The 24,423-nt window shown below is 46.4% G+C and overlaps 6 protein-coding genes across 9 annotated transcripts; 3 read left to right on the top strand and 3 right to left on the bottom strand.

The window, feature by feature from the left end:
• Positions 1-1,802: 1,802 nt before the first annotated feature.
• LOC128753513 (CD209 antigen-like protein E) lies at positions 1,803-3,289 on the bottom strand. The gene is made up of 4 exons (XM_053855295.1): positions 3,237-3,289; positions 2,775-3,105; positions 2,500-2,603; positions 1,803-1,983 (listed from the first exon to the last, which is right to left on the bottom strand). Exons 1-4 carry the CDS (start codon positions 3,287-3,289, stop codon positions 1,839-1,841), a joined length of 633 nt encoding a protein of 210 aa, XP_053711270.1. The 3' UTR covers positions 1,803-1,838.
• Positions 3,290-3,987: 698 nt separating this feature from the next.
• Positions 3,988-5,852, bottom strand: LOC128754832 (gastrula zinc finger protein XlCGF7.1-like). Its single transcript, XM_053857772.1, has 3 exons — positions 5,733-5,852; positions 5,539-5,608; positions 3,988-5,007 (listed from the first exon to the last, which is right to left on the bottom strand). Exons 2-3 carry the CDS (start codon positions 5,554-5,556, stop codon positions 4,105-4,107), a joined length of 921 nt encoding a protein of 306 aa, XP_053713747.1. The 5' UTR covers positions 5,557-5,608; positions 5,733-5,852; the 3' UTR covers positions 3,988-4,104.
• Positions 5,853-6,463: 611 nt separating this feature from the next.
• On the top strand, positions 6,464-9,244 carry LOC128754833 (ankyrin repeat and SOCS box protein 5-like). Of its 2 annotated transcripts, XM_053857774.1 has the most exons (8): positions 6,488-6,654; positions 7,015-7,105; positions 7,246-7,325; positions 7,719-7,826; positions 7,889-8,042; positions 8,106-8,240; positions 8,305-8,496; positions 8,567-9,244. In XM_053857774.1, exons 2-8 carry the CDS (start codon positions 7,054-7,056, stop codon positions 8,692-8,694), a joined length of 849 nt encoding a protein of 282 aa, XP_053713749.1. In that variant the 5' UTR covers positions 6,488-6,654; positions 7,015-7,053; the 3' UTR covers positions 8,695-9,244. The 2 variants fall into 2 exon arrangements, with proteins under 2 accessions (XP_053713748.1, XP_053713749.1); XM_053857773.1 differs by lacking the exon at positions 7,015-7,105 and having other exon boundaries at positions 6,464-6,654; positions 8,567-9,242.
• A 546-nt stretch (positions 9,245-9,790) lies between these two features.
• galnt7 (UDP-N-acetyl-alpha-D-galactosamine: polypeptide N-acetylgalactosaminyltransferase 7) lies at positions 9,791-19,365 on the top strand. Of its 2 annotated transcripts, none has more exons than XM_053857746.1 (15): positions 9,791-10,147; positions 11,697-11,811; positions 11,872-12,187; positions 13,557-13,723; positions 13,822-13,952; positions 14,019-14,098; positions 14,797-14,979; positions 16,503-16,620; positions 16,685-16,807; positions 17,349-17,464; positions 17,840-17,942; positions 18,030-18,128; positions 18,192-18,320; positions 18,387-18,417; positions 18,533-19,365. In XM_053857746.1, the coding sequence occupies exons 1-15, from the start codon at positions 10,025-10,027 to the stop codon at positions 18,637-18,639; spliced, it is 1,941 nt and encodes a 646-aa protein (XP_053713721.1). In that variant the 5' UTR covers positions 9,791-10,024; the 3' UTR covers positions 18,640-19,365. The 2 variants fall into 2 exon arrangements, with proteins under 2 accessions (XP_053713721.1, XP_053713720.1); XM_053857745.1 differs by lacking the exon at positions 14,797-14,979 and adding an exon at positions 15,202-15,384.
• Positions 19,366-19,654: 289 nt separating this feature from the next.
• Positions 19,655-21,986, top strand: saraf (store-operated calcium entry-associated regulatory factor). 2 transcript variants are annotated; one of them, XM_053857766.1, is made up of 7 exons: positions 19,655-19,807; positions 20,378-20,559; positions 20,622-20,814; positions 20,880-21,146; positions 21,478-21,625; positions 21,692-21,786; positions 21,867-21,986. In XM_053857766.1, exons 1-7 carry the CDS (start codon positions 19,741-19,743, stop codon positions 21,890-21,892), a joined length of 978 nt encoding a protein of 325 aa, XP_053713741.1. In that variant the 5' UTR covers positions 19,655-19,740; the 3' UTR covers positions 21,893-21,986. The 2 variants fall into 2 exon arrangements, with proteins under 2 accessions (XP_053713741.1, XP_053713743.1); XM_053857768.1 differs by having other exon boundaries at positions 20,381-20,559.
• A 176-nt stretch (positions 21,987-22,162) lies between these two features.
• Positions 22,163-24,357, bottom strand: si:dkey-9i23.8 (uncharacterized). The gene is made up of 8 exons (XM_053855297.1): positions 24,256-24,357; positions 24,047-24,186; positions 23,849-23,912; positions 23,356-23,529; positions 22,958-23,090; positions 22,734-22,898; positions 22,577-22,667; positions 22,163-22,366 (listed from the first exon to the last, which is right to left on the bottom strand). Coding segments are annotated over exons 1-8 (972 nt in total). The 5' UTR covers positions 24,257-24,357.
• Between the last annotated feature and the right edge of the window lie 66 nt (positions 24,358-24,423).

Here is a 24,423-nt window from a genome sequence, read left to right on the forward strand (position 1 = left end):
CCTCATGACACATACACACATAGCAGCTATGTTAGCTCTAGTTCGCCTGAATAATCACATCTTCTTGGATGGGGCTTTGTAGTCTAGCTTTTCTCCATCGGATAGGGGAAGCTGAACATTCCTTGTGCGAAGTGTTCATGCAGAGGTTTCAGCAGGGTCATTGGCAAATGTGTTGCAGCTACTTACGCCACTGTACGTGGAAGACTGTGTTGCAACCGTGTGGACACATGCTTTACCAGAAGTGAGTGTTGATGTGGAAGAGTTTTCTTCACCTGAAATAGAGCCAACAGTTACTAACCTGTTGCTATGTTTTCCAGGGAGCGTTCGGGAGGACCTTCTTTGCCACAATGATTTATCATTTCTCTGATTCCAACCACACCCTGTCCTTCCCATGTCACCCCTGTTTCCTCATCGTTCAAGACCTGCTAGCAGTAAGGATAACACTGATGTGTTTCTCCCTGGTTTCCCTGCCACTCATCGGCTTCACCCTATGGGTTATATGTTCACCCCCGTTCACTCAAAAGACAGAGCTGCTGTCCATCAATATGCTGGTGACAGATTTTGTACTCCACACTATCAACTTCCTGACAGTTGCTGGGATGGGATCTGAACATGTCTTCCGCATCTTTTGGAACATGATGATAACCATGATGGGATTGGTTCGTCCCTTTTCTCAGACGATCATCTCAGTGGAGCGCTTCCTGGCTGTGGCGTTCCCGCTGATGTTCCTCAAGTACAGGCCCCTGCGCTACAGAGCTAACCTGCTGGCGGCACTGTGGGTGGCCGTCAGCATGATTTGCTGTGTTGGGATTGTTATGTGTGAAAATCATGTGGAAACAATCCAAATCTACCTGGTGTTTGAATTCATGTCGTTTTTCATTGTGCTCTCCATTAACTCCATCTGCTGCAGTGTCATCTTGAAGGCTCTACTGCAGCCACCTCCGGGGGACGGGAGTGGCCACAAAGGGGTCGTGTCGAAAGGGAAAGACGTCCTCAATTTCAACCATCCAACCAAACCCTTCATAACAGTGGTTTCAATTGAAATGTATATGATTTGTTGCTACTTGCCGCCTATCATACAGATACTGAAAGGCACCGTCATCGAAGACGCAGACTTCTGCAGACTCCACATGCAAACACTCATCATCATCTTGTGTTCATCCGGTGTCTACCCCATTCATCTTCTATACTCAAAGGGGAAGCTCAACTGTTTAACAAAAGTCTGGCGGTTCATTATCTGTACCAAGTAGTGGCAGATTCCAGGTTCTTGGACATCCCTGATCCCACTCCATCGTGGCACACCTCGATGTTCATCATGACCACATGCACTCTTGTCAAGGTCTGACAACTGAGATTTTGTATCACCTTTATTTCATCTCTCAGACTATGGACCTGATGTATTCAGTTTTAAAGACCCTGTGTGCTGACCAGTTGCTTCTACTTCAATCCATGTGACTCTTTGAATGTAATAAATTATCATCTGTTGTATTGACTAGCTACCGCCCTCCTCTGACTAGCCTCTGTCATTACACACCATTTAACATCCACAGTTAGATAGATAGATAGATGCTTCAACATAGCGACAAAGACCTGTCTAGATCCTCTTTGTACAGCTCAGTGTCGTCTCATCTGCATACAGCCAACCGATGCTTGGCAAAAGGTGACCTAAGGAAATTCCCTTGCCATCAGTGTTTCAAAAGAAGGACTGAAATATCAAGAGAACAGACACAATGGCATCACAGGATCAGATGCTTTATTGTGGTGAAAGCTCACCCACTGAAGTATTTTTGGCACATCCTTCACAAACTCAGCAGCATCAGCAGCTTCAGCTCATTGAGTCATTTGGTTTTCTTCTCACAAATCCACTGTAATCTTGTGTTACAGTTGTAGTCATTCAAATTGATGAAATTGTTCATGAAATGAAGTTCACCACAGTCTTCTCCTCCATACGCACCATCCGGTTGTCCTTGCGCCCACCGCACTCTAGAGAGAGACCATGTAAGCATCAACGCACTCACTCCAAAAACAGCCAACCAACATATTGGTTCCGAACCAGCGTAACTTGAAGCAAACATTAGAACTGGTTGCAGCGCAAAGACGAGAGACCAGCCCTCTAACTGATAGACGATGCAGAGGCACGATTATTTGACAAGCCGTTGCAGTGCATTATGGGATCTGGGATGTTGGAGCACGATGTCCCAGCATCATATGTCACATCCAACACTGGAGTTAGAGTTGTGTGTGACCATGAAGGAGTGGAGGTGGAGGAGTGAGTCAAATACCAGCATCGGGCATAAAGAGGGCCGGAGGAGAGTGGGTGAAGGAGTTGAGGGAGGGCAGCATATTTTGAAACATGTTCTGTCCCTAATAAAGCATGCTGATGCACTACTAAAGCCTGAGAACCATATCCTCTGTCCTCCTACACTCAAAACACAAAATGAAAATGCTCTTATGAACTGAGGCGTCACTTTAATGCAACGATTCAAGTGTTTCTCTCACCTGCTGTCCTCTACTGGAGTTCCATCCACCCAAAGCCAGGTTCCTTCCTCCTTCATGTCAGTCATTCCCACCCAAGCCGCCTCACTGAACCCAGTGAGAAACGCCTGTAACATCAGTGAGAACAGAAAATGAGCCAGTACTTTTACTGAAAAGCTGGAATACCCAGCTGGCTCCCTGGACAGATAAACCAGGGTTTCGATCCAAGCCTGGCCAAGTGTGGAAGAGACTGTTGACTCCCACAATTGCTGTTAAAGGTGGGACTTGTGCCCACATACCTGCTCCTGCGGGTCGTTGATGATGACCAGGTCGGCCCCTGCACGCAGACATTCTATCCTGCTGTTGGCCCAGTTGTCTCTCCGCCTGGAGAAGAAGTAACAGCTGGCACGGAACTTCAGCCAGCCTTGTGGACAGAGCTGCTCCTCCAGCAGACCTACACACACCAGGAACACACACACTCCCCGTAACACGTACCAAAGTAGGTTAACACTTGAGAAGAAGTACCTTGGCTTGTGATCGGACTTTGGACCAGTCTCAAGGTGACATTGAGAACCGCTTGAAGGACACACAGCAGCCCAAAAAGAAGCAGCAGTATGCAGAGTCGCAGTTCTGTTACGCACACATCAGACTCACTTGGGCAACCATCACCAGATCAGAAGCATCCCTTGGACCACTGACCTGGTTTAGAGCTTCTTTCCCTTGCAGAGGTCTCCTGCTCAACGCCGGGAAATTCCTGATACTCCCCAACTTCAAGCTCTACTCTTCCCTCACCAGAATGGAAGAACGCAGCCATGCTGACGGAGCAACGCAGTGATATAACAGCCTGTGTGTTCATTTGTTTCCACATCTCCTGTGGAAAGATTTCATGTCATGGACACGTCACTGACATGACAAGAGGGCAGGTCTTGGGGGACGCTCTTTCAGATCTGCAGAAAAAAAAAGCAGATCAAACGGGAGATTACTGGCCCTAACAAACATTGAAATAAGTCAATAGAATTGTGGCAGCTTTAAACCAAGCAGAGGGGAATTCAGCTCTCTCCTTTTCTACCAATTGAAGTTGGTGACATAAAGACTGTGAAGCTCACAAGGTCAGTAACACCTCCTAAGAGTCAAGATCTAAATTAATTCGCAAATTCATGGTAAAAACTGGATTGTTGAAGATGCTTTCCAAGTACAAGTGGTGTGTTCACGATACATTTTTTTTCCTGGAGATCTTTGAAATTCCATCATAAGCTGTTTTTGACTACCAATATTTTTGTGTTTATTAAAGTCAGGAGGTTCCCATTTTAAGTGTTTTCTCGACAACATGAAGCAACTGAGTGAAAATGCTCCATGACAGACGACTCCATTGTGTTGGAAGACAAAAAAACAGTGCCTCCATCTGAAGAGGAAGTGAAGAAAGAGAAGATGAGGAAATTTGAGCAGGATTATGAAAGTAGATAGACAGATAAACAGAGAAGCAAACAATGATTTGCACACCTGACAGTTGTAACATGTTATTTTAATAGAAACATGAAGGACATAAAAATATCTGAATAGAAATGACACTGCAGCGAAATCAGCCGTAACATTACGAGCATCAAATGAACACACGGCCTGTGCCGACATCTATGTGCTGCTCTCCACCTCTGTCGGCGATGGAGGTTCTTCTTTGGTCACAGTCCAGTTTGTCTTTTCCCCTCGGATGTATGGCCCAGCGTGGATCTGCTGATGGCGGACGTAGTGACTCGGGCGGCTGAAACACTTCCCGCACTCCTTGCATTGATGCGGCTTCTCCCCCGTGTGAATGCGAGCGTGCTGCTGGTAGGTTTTCAAGATGGTGAAGCTCTTCCCACAGAGGTCGCAGCTGAACGGCCTCTCCCCTGAGTGGATGCGCAGGTGTGAGTTGAAGTTGCCCAGCTGGGAGAAGCTCTTGCCACACTCTGGGCAGCTGTACGGCTTCTCTCCCGTGTGCACACGCTGGTGGATCCTGTAGGTGCTGAAGTCGCCAAAGCTCTTGTCGCACTGCTCGCACTCGTACGGCTTGTCCCCAGTATGGTTGCGTAGGTGCAGGCTGTAGTGACCCTTCTGTGTGAAACTCTTGTCGCAGAAGTCGCACTGGTACGGCCGCGCTCCACTGTGGCTGCGCTGGTGTCGCCGGAAAGAGCTTAAAAAACTGAAGGTCTTTTGACACTCCTCACAGGTGTACGGCCTCTCGCCAGTGTGCACACGCACGTGTGTCCTGTACAGACTCACGTATTCGAAGGACTTGGGGCAGTGCTCGCACTGGAACGCTCCTGGCTGATCTGTCATGTGGGACGTCCCGCTGGTGAAAAGTTCCCTACACTGCTGGCTGCAGAACAGAGAGTCCTCAGCATGTGTTTTCAGGTGCAGCTCAAACTCCACCTCCTGGCTGAAGCTGGCGTCGCACTGGGAGCACTCGAACTCCCCGCTAGCAGCCGAAGTTTGGCTCAAGCTGAAGGATTTACCGCAGTGACGACACTGATGCAACCTGCCCGGCTCCTCTTCAGTCTGATTCAGCAACAGAAAGAGAAGCTTTAGAATAACTTAATGACAAACACATTTGACACAGACAGTAGACTTGACTTCAACAACTGCATGACATGTCCAGCTGAGGTCGAGGGACCTCTGGATCTTGGGGTTTTGTTCGTGAGTGTGGGAAATAAGGATTTTACGAGAGACTTCCACTCTCATCGGCATGGGTTTTGCCTGCAAAGCTCCTGGGGATTCAACTAGGAGGAGGCCCCAGGAAAGACCCAGGCTGGGCCTCTATAGGCTCTGACATCTGACCTCACTTCAGACGATTCGATGAGCGGACGAAAGGGTTTTGGACGACACCTTCTTCCGAACCGCATCTCACATGTTGCCATCTTGCAAAACGAGCTTACGTGCACACCAGCAGACAGCGGCTCTGGTACGCTCTAGAAACTCCCAACTTATCGTGGATATCGTGCTGATTGACTTTGAAAATACATACACAACTGTTGCCATAGCGACAGGGCGCGGGCGAGATCACGTGTTGAATAATAAACTCGCTATTACCTCCTTCTCAGAACTCATCGTTGATCTTCAGTCGACGAAGTTCCTCGGGCGCATCCGCGACTTTACAGCCCTGGGAGACGAGCAGAGGACACGTTAGGAGTCTTGAAAGAACATATTCGAAGCACAATATAGCTCGAGACCATGACAGCAATATAACGGTGCAGAAAACATCGAGAATCTAACACTTTTATCACCTCCAACACGATCTTTTGTTTGAAGGAACCACTCCGCCATGTTGGGCGGTGACGTCAGCAAATCGGAGGCGTAAGGCGTCGTCAACTCTCCTGCGCTTTGTGGTATTACGGTAGAAAAACCTCAAAGATACGTAAAGGCATAGGACTATAATTATGTAACGATCGAGGTAGAGCAGTTGCACAAATGTTTAAATCCTAACTAGATTTTGTACAGTCTAAACAGTGCACTGTAATTGTTTTTACACCGTCACTTGGAACGAATTTTTGGAACTAAGAGCGTGTATCTACCTGCGGGGACTTCTTCGTCTTGAACACCGTAATTTCTCTACTTAAAGCGCAAGAAATGTTCATCGAAAAGACGAGATTTCAGATTTTAAAATTGGTGTTTTGACTTACTGTTATTATGATTGACAGGTGGAGCCGTGTGTTTTAAGATGTATTTTATTTATCTTTATTATCTTTATTTTTACTCAAAGGATAAAAGCGTAACACGTCAGACGAAATGAAAGTTACTGAAATCATTTTGAAAAGATGTTTTACAACAAAACATTTTTTTTTATATTTTTGTTAAACAAGGCCAAGTAACGAACTGTGATTCACTGGTAACGGAGGACTTAAAATAGCAGTCTCGTGCACACGTGGGCGTGCACGTGAAGCAGTCTCGTGTCCCCGTCATAGCATCAACAAAGCCCATCAGCCAATCAGAGGCAAACGTTGGTATTTAAGCCCCGCCCAGCCCTGCTCCTGTCCCAGCCTGGTTCTCAAGCGTTTGTCGCCCAAGTCGCGTCCAGCCGCACAAACATGCCAGAAGTCCCGCCCGCTGCGCCAGAAGTGTCCAGGAAAAGACGGGCCGATTCCGGACCGCCACCAGAACACGGCCCGGAGCGGAAAAAGGCCTGCTGGGGGATTCTGACGAGCCAAGGTCGGTGAACTTGAAGTCACTAGTGTTTACTTGGGAAAGGTGAAGGAGTGCGAATCAAAACATCTGTCTGGAGAAAAAAAAAAACAAGTGATATTAATTGATTATTTTAGTTGCATTTGATTGAGTTTTATATACGTATTTATTACCGAATCAGACTGTAATAGCTTATTAATGATTACAGTAATGTAAACACACTCTACATGTTTGTTCTCTGAAAAAGTCATATATATATATATATATATATATATATATATATATATATATATATATATATGTTTTCCTTGCTCCACTTTCAGTTTAAACTAGTTTACTGTGTATTTTTAGCTTGTGACTGTTCAGCAATGTAATCTGATCTTCCAGTTTGACGGACGGTACAAAACAGCAGGCGCTTCATTCACTATGTCTTATACCTACCAGTGGCTGGATGTGCCATGGGGAGATGGAGATATGGGTATGTTTAAATGGACGTCTGTCGGTTGAGGAGGGGTGATTCAGACACTGCAGATAGTGGTGCTGGTTTATTGGCGAGCAGGTGTAGTGTGCCCACGATGAAACCACATGTGTTGATTGGTCCGGCTCTTGTGTGTCCAGGGTCCTGGGCGGACCGCTCCCCACTTCATGAAGCAGCCTCGCAAGGTCGGCTTCTCGCCCTGCGCACTCTGCTGACTCAGGTGAGGACACACAGAAGTCAGATGAGCCCGGTCCTGGATCCTGGATCGGCCCTTTTGGCACTCAGTCACTACAGTTTGCATGAATGTTGAGAACATTGGACTTCAACTTCGCATTAGTAGCGTCAGCCACCAAACAGGCATTCCAGTTTTCATGGCCCCAATCTTGGTTTACTTGGTTGGGGTTTAACACTAGGTTATATTATGTCTATTAATTGGCAGAATCTCCCTGGTAAGCCTTCCTGAAGAGTAATGACGTCCTAAAACTTTTCTTTAAGTCTTTAGTCCTTTATTCTTCCCATGAAAAGGGCACCGATCCTCCTCAGCCTGCATGATGTTTGGGCCTTGGCTACAACACTGCACACCATTTATAATCAACTTGTCCTTTAATTCCAGGGCTATCACGCCAATGAGGTCACCATCGATCGAGTCACTCCTCTCCACGAAGCGTGCCTCTCCGGACATCAGGCCTGCGTCCGGGCTCTTATCAACGCCGGTGCCAATGTAAATATTAGCTTCTTAATCATCATAAAACATGACTGAAGCTGACGGCTGTGATGGAGCAGGTGAACGCCACCACCATCGACGGAGTCTCCCCTCTCTACAACTGCTGTGCCTCCGGAAGCATCCCCTGTTTGGAGCTGCTGCTGGCGCATGGAGCACACACACATCTGCGACACGCACACTACCCCTCAGCCCTGCATGAAGCCTGCAAAAGAGGTACGGCTGGATGCTTCTGACTTTGAGGGCATGCTGACACTCTTGTGTTGCACATGCCCTCAGGGAAAAGCGGCTGTGTAGCGGTGCTGCTGTCACATGGCGCCGACCCTGACCTGCCCCTGCCCCACCTCGGCTCTCCTCTGTATGTCGCCTGCCTGCATCAGCACACGTCCTGCTCCAGACTTCTGCTGCATCGAGGTACACATCCATACACAAACCTGATGTCTGACGCACTCTGACGCGTCCTCTCCTTCACCACCAGGGGCCGCTGTCAATGCAGGCAGAGGAGCCGACAGCCCGCTGCACGCAGCCGTGAGACAGGACTGCACCGAGCTGGTGTCGGTGCTTCTAGACTTCGGAGCTGACGTGAACCAGAGAGACGGCGACAACAAGAGGCCTGTGGAGTTGGCGCCCCCTGGAGGGGAAACAGAAGAGTTGTTGCTTGAATTTCAAGGTAAATGACCTGCAACACTTCCATTCATTGTAAATCAATTTAGTTACTAACTATAAGACTTTGGGTCCAGGTTCCCCTCGGAGTCTCAGCCAGCTCTGTAGACTACAGATCCGGACCCTTATTGGAGCGTCCAGACTGGAGCTACTTACCCACCTCCCGCTCCCGTCACTGCTCACCCGATATCTGGATCACACGTAGACTCTAGTCCACAGCAGCATGAACCATTCTGACAATGCTTCCACCCATCACGACCATTTCCTGTGCACTGCCAATATGGTTTCTTTAACATGAGCGTCCAACTCTTTATTTCGTGATTGTGAATCATTGCATTAAAACTGTGAATACGGTAATATATTAATAAATTATATGCAACCGGTGACTGGCATGAGTTTGTATATTAACTTCAGTCGCTGAGAGCAGCCAGGAAGTGTCTGACATGGGTGTTCTTTTTAGTCAACTACTTTAATGGGAGAAATGAAGTGAATTATGAGTTTCAAAGAGGAAAAAAAAGACAGTGCATTCTTCTTCCAACTCCAATAGTTTGATGGGATTTTGTTGTCGACATATGAAATTATATCTAGAGACGGTTATCAGTGTCAGGGTTTTTTAAGAAGCCATCCGAGCTAATCCATAAGTCCAAATATATTCACGTTGCATGACGTACCGTAATGTTTTGATTTCACAATGGTGATAACCAAGTGTTTTTGTTTATTTCAATATTCTTCCTATGTTTCACACTATGCTTTTAAAAGCTTGACATTTTAAATAAAGCCAAAGCAGTCGAGTATATCTTCAGTGGGGTGAAGTTTTTAGGTGTCAGTATTAAACACTTGACGTCCATGACATCAGCATTAACTTTTACAGTGATAAGTAAAAGCTATTGGATCGGTATAGACTGATCCTCGCGGTGGCTGTATCAGTATTGGATATGAAATTGAAAACGGACGAGAAGCCAGTGCAGCTGCTGTCTTCTCAGCAGCAGCAGCTGTATACTACACACCGTTCCACACCAATAGCTTGTCCCTCTGAAGTTTATTTCATTTTACGATCCTTGTTACTGTACTTGAAAGTCTTTTACGGCACCTGTGTGACTGACACCTGGACCACCGCAATAAAACACGACAGGACACGCTTATGTACTTAAACGTGCAGTATTTTTGGGATTAAACTCATAAAACGTCGCCCAATCGTCAGTTTAAATCTGTTTCTTTCACGTACAACCAACTAAAAAGGCGTCCGAAGGAGATTTCAGCATCTCCGCTGAAGTCCTCTAGCGGCACGCCACCTAGCGGCTATTTGTTGAAAGCAACCACAGGCGTGTGTCTGGGATTACCGAAGCTTCTCTCTCGCGACACGCTCTCTTCAGCAAACAAACCTTTCGACCGAGGGAGGGAACATTCCTCTTGCTAAATGGCTCATCAGTAGTGTGTCGCGGTTTTGCGTAGAGTCGTGTAAGAAGCGCGACAGTTAGCAGCCGAAGCTAACCCGGTTAGCCTGGAACCATTAGCATTAGCGTCCTGACTCCAAGATGCGACTGAAAGTTGGATTTATTTTACGCAGTTTGCTCTTTATTGGTGTATTTTTTGGGGTGGTGGTCATCTGGTCTTCCCTGTCTTCAAAACCCAGCGACGATAACCTGATTGAAAAGCGGGTAAGTTCTTATTGTTGCATTCGGTTGTTTAGTTTGACACCAGGAATCGAACCATCAACGTTGCACTATGACTCCGGCATGTCGGACAGCTTTATCTGAACCCAGAAACGCGCTGAAATGATATTTTAACAGAACCAACGGTGTTGACTTATCCAGCGTTGAGTTTATTTGCAATCTCGGAACCCCATACTCCAAACGTGTCATCATGGAGCTGAGAGAGGTCGTCAAATGTCATCGAATGATCTTGGTGTGTTTGTGAACCAGGGTCCCCCAACAGGAAGTAGATCCGTGTACAGGTGTCCTACGTGTCTGTCAGTACCGTGACGTGACGTGAAAGCCTGCTGTGTTCTTGATCAGTCAACTTTGGCCTTAAAATTATTCAAATGTTTCCACACTACTCTTTGCCATTTCGTGGTCAGAGTAATAGTTATTTACTACAGAAGTCCTTGGATCTGCTCCAGTGTACATGAAGTGGAGTCCCTTAGCACCTCCAAAGACTGAAAAATGCTGCTCCACTCTGAGTGTTTGAAGAAGCCACCACAGTATTCCTAAGATCCTTGCTGACCTCCTCACCCATACAAACTGGCAGTGTATGAGCAGTAGACTGATGTCGATCCTGTGATGGACTGAGGACCTGTCCAAGGTTGCCACTCTCCCAAAGTGGCTGGGAAAGGACCTGGGCCCTGCTGACCACATCAAGTGAATAAGTTGTAGAAAAACCTCAGGCTTAGCATCCGCTGTGACGACTAGTCGACTATAATCGACTGTTAAATGAGTCGCTCATGGGTTCATTTGTCAACTCATCGTGACGTCCTCGTTCTATTAGCACAATCCGCTGTAAGAGGAGAAATGGCTGCGGGTACGTTTCAGCAATTGCAGGGTTTTTGCTACGATGGTGGCGCCATGCCTTCAGATAAATATTAGCTATCTTTTATTGGTCCCATTGTAGGGAAATGTGACGTGTCACGGCAGCAAAATGATCTTATAAGATAAAAGATATGTGATCAAATGTACTGAAGCGAAGTGGAAAGATCGAAACAAACTGATAATAACGCATCATGGTTGTGTTCATGATTATGGTGTTTTTTGGCGTGTTTTTTGGGGGGAGGTAAAAATCCTGATAACGCACGTCAAAATAACAGAAGTCTGTTGCTTGCGGAACTAGTCATGCATCCAGCTGGACATATGAAGAGACAGACTGGGTGACTGGGTGACAGCTGCAGATTGGAGAGAGATTTGCTTCTCATGATCTAAAACCAGCTTTTTTATTATCACCAATTCAGTGAATGTCAAAACTCCCCCCTCTGCTTCCTTGTCTCTCTGTCAGAAGTCTTTACAACAATTCATGTACATTTTTGTATTCTATTTGCAATGCAACATTTCATAACCATATTCATGGCATGCAGACTAGTGGACTAATCCTGCAGGTAGTGGGGTCAAAATATTTGTCATTTGCTGCCCTGCTCAACATGCTCACTGTGTCCAGTGATGAGCTGCCAAACATGTTAGTGTATGTATTTGAGATGGTGGTCTCTCCCTGCTCTCCCAGGATGATCTCTTTCCACCGAAGGTTGACAAAATAGCAGAGCAGTTCAAGCCTGTGGTTCCGTGGCCTCGTGTGGAGGGAGTGGAGGTGGACCTTGGATCCATCAGGCTCAAAAATGGTGAGAATCACTCTCTAGTTTCTTCTTAAAGCTAGTGAGTCAAATCTTGTTGTTCCTCAGGTAAAAACGCCGCCTTGGATTTTAAGAAGCAGCCGGATCAGAAGCAGGTGATCCAGCAGCAGTTTGTGACCTTCAAACCGCAGACCCACATCTACAATGCCCCGGTTCTGAAGAAAGGCACCCTGGGAAACTTTGAGCCCACAGAGCCCGAGCCCCCCGGGGTTCCCAACGGTCCAGGAGAGGGAGCCAAGCCTTTTGTTCTGGGTCCAGAATACAAAGACGCCATCCAGGCCTCTATCAAAGAGTTTGGCTTCAACATGGTGGCGAGTGACATGATCTCACTGGACAGAACCATCAGCGACATCAGACACGAGGAGTGAGTGGCAACTCTACACACTCGGTTCCCATGGTAACATAGACATAAGAGAGGATACGTCAACACAAACATGCCAACAATTTAATATGACTCTGCGTTAATGCCAAAAGCTCCCATTTGAACGATGGAAATAAGATCAAAATTTATTATTTTGGGTTTAAATATATTTTATTATTTAAATTGTCATATTGAAAACATTTAGCATGATTTTGCGTATCTGATTCTATTTTATAATTAATTGACAAAGAATGCATTATATATTATTATTTTTCTTTTTTTCCCATTTAATAATTCTGTTTTCTCACAGTAAATGAAAATAAAAATAAAAACAATTTGTAAATAATATTTGCATTATTAGTATTTACACATTTTCATAATACTCTCTTTATATTTGACCGTTTCCTACCCTTTTTCAAATGTTCGGCTTGAATTTAAGTTCCTTTCTAATTCAATTGTTCAAAAATTGTTAATCATGTATTTTGGGATCATATTTCTTTCAAAATTATTTCCCAAATTAATCCTGTATCTGAATCCTACTGTAATACTTATAAAATTAAAATGATAGTTTTGCCATTTTAAATTGTGTGAAAAAAACTATTTTTGTTTAAAAAATAATTTGGAATCTAATCAGCATGTCATATTATTTATTTCGACTTTGTATATATTCATTATAATTTAACAACAATCATTGCTTCTTTAAAAAAAAATCTCATGTCTCCTGGACATGGTAACATTTTCCTGAATAAATGAATGCTCAGCTAACCTCTGGGAATGAAAGTTGATTTAAGATCCTGTTAAGTAAATACACATGCAGACAATCAGGTTTGGCTCCGGGCAAACTGTGGCCAACAGACTTTACATGCTGAATGGTTTTACACTCGAGGAAGGAGTGAAATGTAAACAATGATCCACCCACACTGCGATAAACGCCAAGTTGTGAAAGAACTGGTTGTCTTGGTGAAGCAGGAGGCACATTATTGAACACGAGAGTGAAGAAGCCCATGACAGTTTCATGTCAGTATTTAGGTTTATTTAGGTTAAGCTGTGTTCTTGTTATTGTACTCATCAGTGACATCACTTGCCGGACCATCAGGTCTTTTTTACTTAGGAATCCCGCTGATGGACACCTGCTTGGACTCCCTCTGCAGATGGAGCACAGACTTTGTGTCATACAGCACCTCACAGCATCTTGTGACCCCTTGATCACACCTGACCCCTGTGTTCCCCACATAAATCTTTCCTTCACGCATCTTTATATGGCAGGTGGAGTTGTGCTGGCTTGCTGCTTAAACATTCCACCTCCGTCACAGACCAGAGCAGTGGTCGACGTCAAAGCTGCACCTCCTCATTTACCTGCCTGCACTTGCAGGTGCAAGTACTGGCATTACGACGACCGACTGCTGACCTCCAGCGTGATCATCGTCTTCCACAACGAGGGCTGGTCCACCCTGATGCGGACGGTCCACAGCGTCATCAAGAGAACGCCCAGAAGATACCTGGCAGAGATCGTCATGATCGACGACTTCAGCAATAAAGGTCCGCTCGTGGTTTGGTGACTAGAAGGAACTAAGGAGTGTTGATTGTGGCGCCGGTGTCTGTGAGGCTCCCCTGGAACCTGTTGTGTGTGTGCGCAGCTCATCTGAAGGAACGTCTGGAGGACTACATCAAGCAGTGGAACGGCCTCGTCAAACTCTTCCGAAACGAGAAGCGGGAAGGTCTGATCCAGGCGAGGAGCATCGGAGCCAAGAAGGCCACAAAAGGACAGGTATCTGAAGATCACTGGAAGCATGCTGTCTGAGACACGAGGGATTCACTCGCCTGGTCTTTTGAGGTGCTGATCTACCTGGACGCTCACTGTGAGGTCGGAGTCAACTGGTACGCCCCGCTGGTCGCCCCCATCTCTGAGGACAGGTATGTGTACACTGAGGCTGCAAAGCCTTTACTGCACGTGACCCCACTGATGATGAGGATGAGGACGTGAGCTTTGGTTGCGTCATTGGCTGTGTAGGTACCAGACGTGTCCAGGCAATGGCGTCACATCCCACAGTTGCAATCGTATTTTCTGAAACTTTTCAATGAGTAAGTGAAATGATATGTGTTGGGGATATATAATAATTATACTCTAATAAAAGTACATCCTGGTCAGACAAGGATCACGCCGCGATTGGCTGACATGCACAAGTAAGCAAGACTTATTCTGCAAGGCTGAATAGCTTCTTCATCAATCTTCGTGTTTCGCGATAAATGAGTGAATGTATCTTCCGCAGTGTGTAATTGGCAATTAGGAAATTATTTTTTTTCTGTGATGGCAATTGTTTGAGTTTAGAATTTTTTTAATTACATTTTTCTAGGTATACTAGGGTATCAGTATATCGGTATTTTTTTAATGAACTGAAGTATTTAGGACTCTTTTTTTTTTTTTTGTTGCACGCTTGATATCATTCTTCCTGTGCCTTTACAGTTTACTCTACTGACCCCTGCAGGTGTTTTCAGTCATAGCACCCCGATTATTTCTCTGCCTCGATCTTGTCCCCTTTTGTGACTTCCACTCTGAATCTGCGTCCTGCACTTAACGCGGGCGGTGTGTGTGTGTGTGTCCATGTGTGTAGGACGGTTTGCACGGTGCCCCTCATAGACTATATAGATGGTAATGAGTACAGTATGGAGGCTCAGCAGGGCGGCGACGAGGACGGCCTGGCTCGGGGTGCGTGGGACTGGAGCCTGCTCTGGAAGAGGGTCCCCCTCAGCCAGAGAGAGAAGGCCAAGAGAAAACACACCACGCAGCCTTACCGGTACACATGCTAATGCTAGCATGCTAACATTCATCCCCTGTTCTGTTTGTGTCTCCATCTACCCCCCCTTCTCCTTCCATCCACCCTGTCCTGTGAACCACCCTGTCTGGCATCACCTTGCACCTCCCCCTTCGTTTGTGGCTCTGTGTGTGTGTGTGTGTCCACACCCCACCTTCACCCCCATGCCTGGACTGCATGGCCCCACTCACCCGCACTCATCAGAACCGTGTGCACGGTGCCTCTGATCGACTCCATCCACGGCCAGAGGTTCACCGTGGAGCCCCAGGGTGGAGGAGATGAGGACGGCTTTGCTAGAGGAGCCTGGGACTGGAGCATGCTCTGGAAGAGGGTTCCTCTCGGAGAACAAGAAAAAAAAAGCAGAAAAACTCGTACTGAGCCATATAGGTACAGAAACCCCCAAACCTGCTGACTAATCTGGACACGTGGTGCGTTCATGTGCTATGGGAATCATGGTTTGAAGTCATCATTAAAGCAACTTTTTCTACATTTCAGTTAAAGGGAAAAGGATTATATGACAATTAACGGAAAGAAAAATCCACTGAGCAAATGAAATGTCACTCACTCATAAGAATAAATGAAGCGGATATTTTGACTGGAGCTAACCAACAAGGATGTTGACAATTTAGATGCACATGAACGCACCACTTCGACTAATCTCAAATCTGATCTTCCATTTGTTCACTATTAATCTCTTAATCCATGAAAACCACAGCTGGATGTCAAGTCAACGCTGGGGTTAATAGTTATGGTGATATTACAAGAGAAACGTTCTGCTTCAAGTGTAATAATGTGAAGTGTGTGGATTTGGAAAAAAATAATTCCATTGTGCATTAGTTTTAATTGGAAAAAATAATATAGGTTGATTAGGAAAAAGAATGTAACAAAAAAATGAACGTATGAATTAAAAAATGAGTTATGCCAAAATCTATTTTTTAATGGGGCAAACAAAATGCATCAATATTTTGAAGCCAAAAAGAATAGAAAAATGATCCTGATAATTTACATTTTGTTAATATTTAGACACAAAAATATGTAAATTTCCAAGGAGAGAAACATGAAAAATCTTATGTTTTTAATGCAAAAATGTTGAAAAATAATGATATTGAAGAAAATAAAAATGTATGTATTTGTTGAAAGAAACTTTTTTATTGACCTAAATAAATGACTATTATGAGGAGAAACGACCAAAGTAACCATGGAAAAAATTCAACATATATGTATTCATATATTAGTAAAGTAATATATTAGTTTATACTAATCAATTAACTTGTTATTCATGATTCACTTGGTTGTCGAACTCTAATCCAGACTAATCCAGTGGCTGCTCTTTAGTCATCTGAAACCCTGTGGTGGTGGGTCACAGCTCTCTTTGCTCCACCATCGCCTCCATCTACTCCCACAGCATAACACCTGACTTCCACTCGTGTCTCCTCAAACATGGCTTCACTGTCTTGCTTCACTGTAGCCTCTGCTCTTCAAGTGACCGAGTGTCCCACTTGCAGGTCTCCAGCCATGGCGGGTGGACTCTTCGCCATAGAGAGGGCGTTCTTCTTTGAGCTGGGGCTGTATGACCCGGGCCTGCAGATATGGGGAGGAGAAAATTTTGAAATATCATACAAGGTGCAGTAGAGGAAGCAGACTGCGGTTTGTAGACGCACAGTATTCATCCCTCGGCGCTCCACAGATTTGGCAGTGTGGCGGGAAGCTGCTCTTCGTGCCTTGCTCTCGTGTGGGTCACATCTACAGGCTGCAGGGCTGGCAGGGAAACCCTCCCCCCGCACACGTTGGCTCCTCACCCACACTCAAGGTGACCAACGCTGTTTCTACAACAATAGGTGGCGCTGTTTCTTTCCCACGCTTCCTAACTAACACCCTAACTGAGAAGGCGGGTGGCATTTTGATACAGATAAGACAGTCAAAGTGGCACCTTAACATGCCACTATTACCACATTACTGCGCCTCCTGCTGTCCAGGACATGGAGCTGTCCATAGTTGTTAAACAAAATGTCCTTTCGTATGGGAACAGGAAGTCCCTCAGCACTGAACAGGAAGTGAGTGCTACTGGACCAGAGAGTCATCTGAGAGTTGCTCATAATGTGGAACAGGTTTAACTGCTCCAACAAACACTGCAGCTCTAGCACCCAGACAATGTGCTCTCTTCTATTCTTGTTCTGAAATTCAGTTGCAGACACAGGAAGGGATATGTCAGTCCGTATAACATGATAAAACATGTCAAGCTACTTTCTGGATGTGTGTGTGTGATGGAATTAACAGGCCGGCAAGACTAAATTTGACACTGCTGTCTCCATGGTGACAGTAACTCGGACTGAAAGTGTGTTTGTGTGTAGAATTACGTCCGTGTGGTGGAGGTCTGGTGGGATGAATACAAGGACTACTTCTACGCCAGTCGACCCGAAACTCTCACACTGGCCTACGGTGACATCAGTGACCTCAAACACTTTAGGTGAATACACTTCCTCTCTGCCTCCCTGGGAACGATTTGCCACCATGGATGTTGGTTCAATTCCTGTTTAAGCCGTTGTGTGTGGTTTAATCTGTGACCTGTCCAGGGTGTCCCTCACCCTCTCACCTTGCTTATCCCATCCTGGCCGATTTTTGTTTTTTTTTCAAAAACCTTCAGCAGTTCACATCCATAAACATTTTGAATGGCGAATGGCAGGTAGGAGGTACTGGATCAGTACAGTCAGGCTGCAGTATCGGTATTGGATGGGAAAAGGTGGCGTCTTGCCATCCCGTAGCCTCAGTAGCTGATGGCACAGGCTCCAGTCTGTTATAAAAGCTGACACAGATATTGATTGTCCGTGCTCCCTTTCCTCAGGGAGGAACATCGATGCAAGAGCTTCAAGTGGTTCATGGAGGAAATAGCTTACGACATTCCATTGCACTACCCTCTGCCTCCCAAAAATGTGGAGTGGGGAGAGGCAAGTACATACACCACCCACACTCAAATAGAGGCTGTATTTTTATTTTTTTTGTAATGGAGGAGTTCTGCTGGCCTGTGTGTGTAGATTCGAGGGTTGGAGACCAGCTACTGCATTGACAGTATGGGTCACAACAACGGAGGCAACGTGGAGATCGGGCCGTGCCACAGGATGGGCGGCAACCAGGTAACGCCATGGTGGCGAGGATGTGTGGCTGAGATCAGTGTGAGAGGACTTTCGTGTGTTTAGTTGTTCCGCATCAACGAGGCCAACCAGCTGATGCAGTACGACCAGTGTCTGACCAGAGGAGGGGACAACTCGGCCGTCATCATCACACACTGTGAGCAGAAGCAGCACACGGAATGGAAGTACTTCAAGGTGAGGCAAATGATCGACGGTAGAAACGTTTGGAAACTCACTCTGTGTCACTGTGTTCTGCTCCAGGATCTGCACCGCTTTATTCACGTGCCCACGGGTGAGCACACACACACACATTTGTCTTTGTATCTTAGTGAGGACCTCTCATGGCCGTCACCCTTTCCCCAGCCTCCCTCTCTAAACCAGAGAAACTGAACTGTTACGTGTTGCAGGTAAATGTCTGGATCGCTCCGACCTGCTTCACAAAGTCTTCATCGCGGACTGCGACAACAGCAAGACCACTCAGAAGTGGGAGATGAACAACATCATGGCTGTGTAACTAGGAAGCAGCTGGACATTTACGCTCCAATTTTAAAGAGACCCCGGCCAAACTGGGCTCCCGTCCGGTCCGCACTCGCCGTCATATCAAGACTGTTTTTATAGCCGAGCCCGCTCGCAGGAGAGCTGGTGCATTTCTGACTTGAGGCCAGACTCACTCTCTGTCCTCCATCATGTTGATGCCATCTTCGCCGCCATCACACGTCTCATCATCCACCAGAGGGCGAGCTGTTTGAGTCAAGATTATCTGGGACTGAGGCTAAAGTGTGTAATCATGCACTGAAGAGGTGATTCTTGGAGGGTTTGCTGATCAAATCTAATTTATTTTATAGAAAACTGGCTGATTTATATCAGCTCTTCACACTCCAGCAGCTGTTGCCAGTCAGCCCTCATGGGCTCGTGTGGAACAGAGTAGAATCAACCCCTAATTTTCCTGGGGTCATTGTTAAACTGTGCCATGACCATATCTGTCGTCAGTCTGTCCCTGGATATTTATTTCAATGAAGAACTGGCCGACCCACTGACTGTGACCTGTCTGAGCCAATCGTGATGAGATTTGGGTGAAGTTTTGAAAGAGGTTTTTATTTTCTATTTGCAGGGCAAATGGTGGCTGGGGGGGGGGACATTGAACCTGTATGCAACATTTTGTACTGTGTACATAGATTTATTACTAAAGTGAGGGGTCTTTGAATGAAGTGTACATATTTAATGTGGAAAAAAATTATATTTGGTGAATTAAATGACCTGATGTACATTTTGTCTTGAGTGAAATTACCTTCTGTTCGATAGCTGTTTTATATAACGTTAAATCGAAGTCAGGTATTTTAAATTCATGAGTTCTGAATGATGATCCATAATCTTCGGGGAAGCATTGAAATGTTTTCTTTTGGTTTTCATGACACCTTTCTTAGTGGGTTCGAAACGTTTTAGTTTTGTGGCTGAGCGCTGCCACCGTACTCTCCCATTTGCTGTCAAGTGCACCGTGCTCCTCTCCTATTGGCTGTCGAGTGAAAACAACTGACGCAATACGGAAGTCGAGTTTATTTAACAGCGGAAGAGTTTCACTTCTTGTCTGAGTTACCGTGTCGTCTAACAGCCAGAAATGACGATTTGCATCGTAACTGTTTTGTTGTTTTTGTGTGTAAGAAGCAGCCAGGGCTGGAATGAAGGTGGGTTTGTGACACTTACGTCATTCGTCGTTGCTAATTGCATAACACATCTATATCCGTTCAAAATACTTACAGCTGATCGTATTATGTTAAAGTTAAATTAGAATAATTCCAATGACTTAATTACAACACGAAAGGAAGCGACACTATTATATATCCGACAAACTCACATTAATTTACTCGACTTCTAATACGTTATTACGGTAAAGTGCGGTAAGACTAAGTCAGCCGCTTAGACCGGTCGATGTAAATTGTGTTGTTTGAAATAGACAAAATCTTTTAGAGAAACACAAGGAACTGCTCAGTTGAGTTAAACATACATTCAAACGTAATTTTATAGCTTGATTGCCTTTATTCATCCGACAATCGGCACATTTTACTTGTTTGCTGCAACATTAAAGACATATACAGAAAGACAACACAGTCAACACCGTAGAAACAAAGACACAAGAAAATGGACATTGAAAAAAAGCACTGGCGCCTCTGTGGATCGTCAACATGGTGATGATTGAGAAATCAGATGGTGAAATTCGCAAGCAAATATTAATCAGGCCTCATGTGGGGCATTAGCAGGAAGCGTGCTTCTCCGAGATGTCCAGGTCCTGACCCTCTACAGGGACCGGTACACCACCGCCAGACGTTCAAGTCCAGTGCCTCAGCTCCAGTGTGTCGGAGGTTCTGCCGGCTGCCACGCCTTCACACCTGAGGTGGTCCAGTGCCAGAACAGAGGCTGGGATGGAGTTGATGTCCAGGTGAGGCGACTGTCCAGGGAGGGTTTCCGTGACCGGGTGGTTAACAATGATTCTGATTGCAGTGGGAGTGCAAGACTGACATGGATAGTGCGTACCGCTTCGGTCGCATCGAGGTGAGCTGCGAAGGCTTCAGCAACCGTGATGACCCCTATGTGCTGAAGGGCTCCTGTGGCCTTGAGTACACGCTGGAACTGACCGAGGCGGGTCGGCGTGCAGGTCACCAGGGGTCCTGGAGTAGATCAAAGGGATTTGGAGGTATAATAGTCGGCACATTTGTGTCCAATGTGATGCACCACTCTGACCCTTGGTGTCTTCCTCAGGACTTGGAGACTTTGCCTCCAGCTTCTTCAGCGGGTTCTCTGGCAACAAGCAGCACCATCATCAGTACAAGCAGCAGAGCTACCCGGGGCACTCTGAAGACTCTGGGAGCCTGCTCGTCATCGTGGTGCTGCTGGCCCTGGCCTATGGTGTCTACAAGCTGTTCCTGAGTGGGAACACAGCCCAGGGGGAGCCTGGTTACCCAGGTGATGATCACAGCAGCTTCAGAGCTGGACCGCCTCCTCCTGGGTTCAAGCCCGACTTCACAGGTACAACTTTTGTCACGACTCTGCTTGTTGCCGTTATGGCTCCCTCATCTCTTCAAATTGAATCACAGTTTTTGTCGTTTTCGCTGGACCCTGACCAAAACTGTCTTCCCAGCACTAGGTCATGTCTCTGCTACATTTTTCACAAGATTCAGCCATTATAAAATCATGGCGTAATAACCTGTAATGACACTCATCAACTGTTTCCTGAGCCACTGTCAAAGCTAGTTTACCTTTGATCACAACTTGTTTCTTTCTGCTTTATCAAAATGATGCTGAAATATTCCTCATGCTTCTCACATGTGAGTCAGGTTTGTCCTTCAACTCTTCACAGGACACTCTGGAGCGAATCCAGGCTACGGCTTCAACAACTTCCAGGGACAATATTACCCACGAGGCCGTGCTGCTGGCGGCACAGGAGGCGGTTTCTGGACCGGCATGGGGGCGGGGGGGCTGATGGGGTACCTGTTTGGCCGGCAGAGGTCAGTGGAGAGGCAACATTTTCACGTTGGATGAGTAAGGCGACTGAGCTCTGCTTCTTTGTGTAGGAATCAGCCTTATGGCTACCGTAGCAACAGTTACTATGACTACAGAGACGCTCCCCCTCCTCCGCCGTCGTCCTCTGGCTCTCGCACTGCTTCAGGTAAAGGGATAGGATTCCACTTTAATTCAAAGTTTAAAGTTTACAGCACAAGATTAAATCACATTTCCTTTATTCAACAGGTTTCGGTGGCACTAAGAGAAGATAGGACCACAGCGCCTCCTTGTGGTCGACTGTAGGCTCCTAGTTCTCTTTTTGTGAAAGAATTTTATTGACTTTTATGCTTAAATTGTGAATTTCCAGCGACTATTTTCTCTTTATTTAACATAAACAACTGTCTGTGTGGGTTGTATCATGCGAGGGACGGGGTTTGAAGATTAAAGATATGGTGACCCCACAGTCTGAAGCTACTTCCGTTCTTGGAAGGACCCGGGTTCTGGACAAGTGTTGCTCAAGACAATTGGGTAAAGATGGATGCTCACAGCGGAGTGATGGCTGTGAGCACCGGCTCTGACGAAGCTCTCCGTCTGGTCCATAGCAGGACCAGACCCGCTTCCCTGAAGTCCAGATGAGAGAGGTAGATGAGAGGGTTGAGACCGCAGCCGAGGTAGGACATCACTGATGACAAAGTCCTGAGCCACTCAGGTGCTGGAGACAGGTCCGTCCTGCCCAGGAGAATCAGCTGTCTCCCAGTGCAACAGACAAGACAGTGAGAGAGAGACATTTTTGCTGGTCCCTACAAGGTTAAGCCTCAATTTGAGGATGAAGACTTCAAAATAAGAGTCCTGTTTAAGGTGAGCCATGTGTTTTAGTTGGTTAGAGGTTTAGGGGCAGAGGGTTATGGCAATGAGAAGTCCCCACAAGGATAGTGATACAAATGTGTGTGTGTCACCTCAGAGACCACGAAGGGAGTGTAGCAGAAGATGTAGCAGGAGACCAACAGAGGGGTGATGGAGGACAGATCCGAGTCATCGTCTGTGAGACTTGGAAACAGTGGAAGTGAGATTTACACAGGTCATAATGTTATGGCACACAAGCCGCTTTTTCACCCGCTGCACTTCCTGAGGAATCCAGCTGCTGTCAGCACTGAGCAGACGAGGATGATGAGGAGAGGGAGGAAGATGCAGATGGAGAAGGCGCAGGTGATGTAGAGCAGCATGTCAGAGTAGCTGCTCTCCCAGAAGACGGCGCACAACATCTCCGCGGGGTCGTACCTGAAACGCTCGCCATGATAAGTTAGTGCTGCCAGAGGAGTTCCCCCCAAAAGACCTACCGGATCCAAGCGTAGACCACCGGAATGCTCCCGAACACCACCCCGGTGACCCAAGACGCCAAGCACGCAGTCACCATGACGACGAAGAGGATGGTTGACTTGACAGCGATCACTTGTTGGATGCAAAGGATGGCTGCGAGAGAGGTGTGGAGGTGCTAGGATAGTGTGTGTGCGTATTCTTGTACTAATATCTTTGTAACAGACTGTATGTGTTTTTAATCAACAGGGTGAGGACATTTTGGCCTCATTCTGAGGGTTAAAACAATACCTGGGTTATTATAATTTCAGCTTTAGTTTGGTAAAGTTGAGCTATTTCTTTTAGATGGTTAGCTTTAGGGTGAGAGGCCGGGGAAAGTGTCAATGATGGTCCTCACTAAACGTGTGTGTGTGTGTGTTACCTATGCTGCCGACGGACGAGGTTACAAACGCAAACTTCAGCAGGCTGACCACCTCACACCATGGCGACCTTTGACCCCCAGACAGCATGGCCAGCAGGGACCCGGAGATGATGAGGATGGAGCAGCCTGACAACAAGAAAAGCTGACTCATGGTTCCGCCCACCATAGACGCCACTGTCTGAAAGAGCTGTCCATGTGTTAAGGTTCAGTCTGTGTGGGACAGATCCCTAATCTCTAACCAAATCTCCTGTGGAGCTCCTAGTCTTCATCGAGGGTCTACCATCTTCCATTGAGGACATGCATTTATCTCTGTTTTATTGCACAATGTTCCAAAGCACTTTTCTAGTTGGTGGGATCCTCTCTGACATGGCAATAAAGCGGATCCTGACCTATCTGTCTGACTTGGAGCAGAGCTGCTGCTATACTTCACTTCCAGAGAAGACACGTGGTCGACTTGAAAGATTCAACAGGTGAAGAGTGTGTGTGTCTTTACCTAAATCAGAGAGAGTCAAACTGACAAACGGGAGCCAGCACTGGCAGCTGAACTGACCCCTGCACTGAAACACAAGTGAGTCCTTGTCAGAGCAGAGCAGTGACCTTCAACACGACAAGATCACAGTGGTGAAGATGATTCAACAAATATGCTTAAGGGATCAGCATCGGTCGAGCGAGTGCAGAGACACAGCCCTACCAGAAGTTTGACCAGCAGGACGGAGCAGTTGCCCACCACTCCCATCACCATCTCCAGTCCCAGCACCACAACCAGCAGCCACTTCTGTCCCTCAGGCCACGGACCGTCTTGAGACACGGTGCTGTTGGATCCCTCACTCACTGGAACACACAATCATAGCCCAGGATCCGATTTACTGGCATCTTCAATAGAGCTGCAGGTTCACCTACTGCTGAGATCTTCTCCAGTGTGTGTTCACTGTGTCAGTGTCTTCACTTCATCTTCAATTAAAACTCACATGCTCCATTGATCTAATCAGAGGTGTGTCTCAGTGTCACCCGAAAATAACAGCTTCTTCCTCCAAAACACGGTCCAACATACACCACTTTACTAATCCA

The sequence above is a fragment of the Synchiropus splendidus genome, chromosome 2 (assembly GCF_027744825.2).
Source record: "Synchiropus splendidus isolate RoL2022-P1 chromosome 2, RoL_Sspl_1.0, whole genome shotgun sequence".
NCBI classification, from domain to species: Eukaryota; Metazoa; Chordata; class Actinopteri; order Syngnathiformes; family Callionymidae; genus Synchiropus; species Synchiropus splendidus.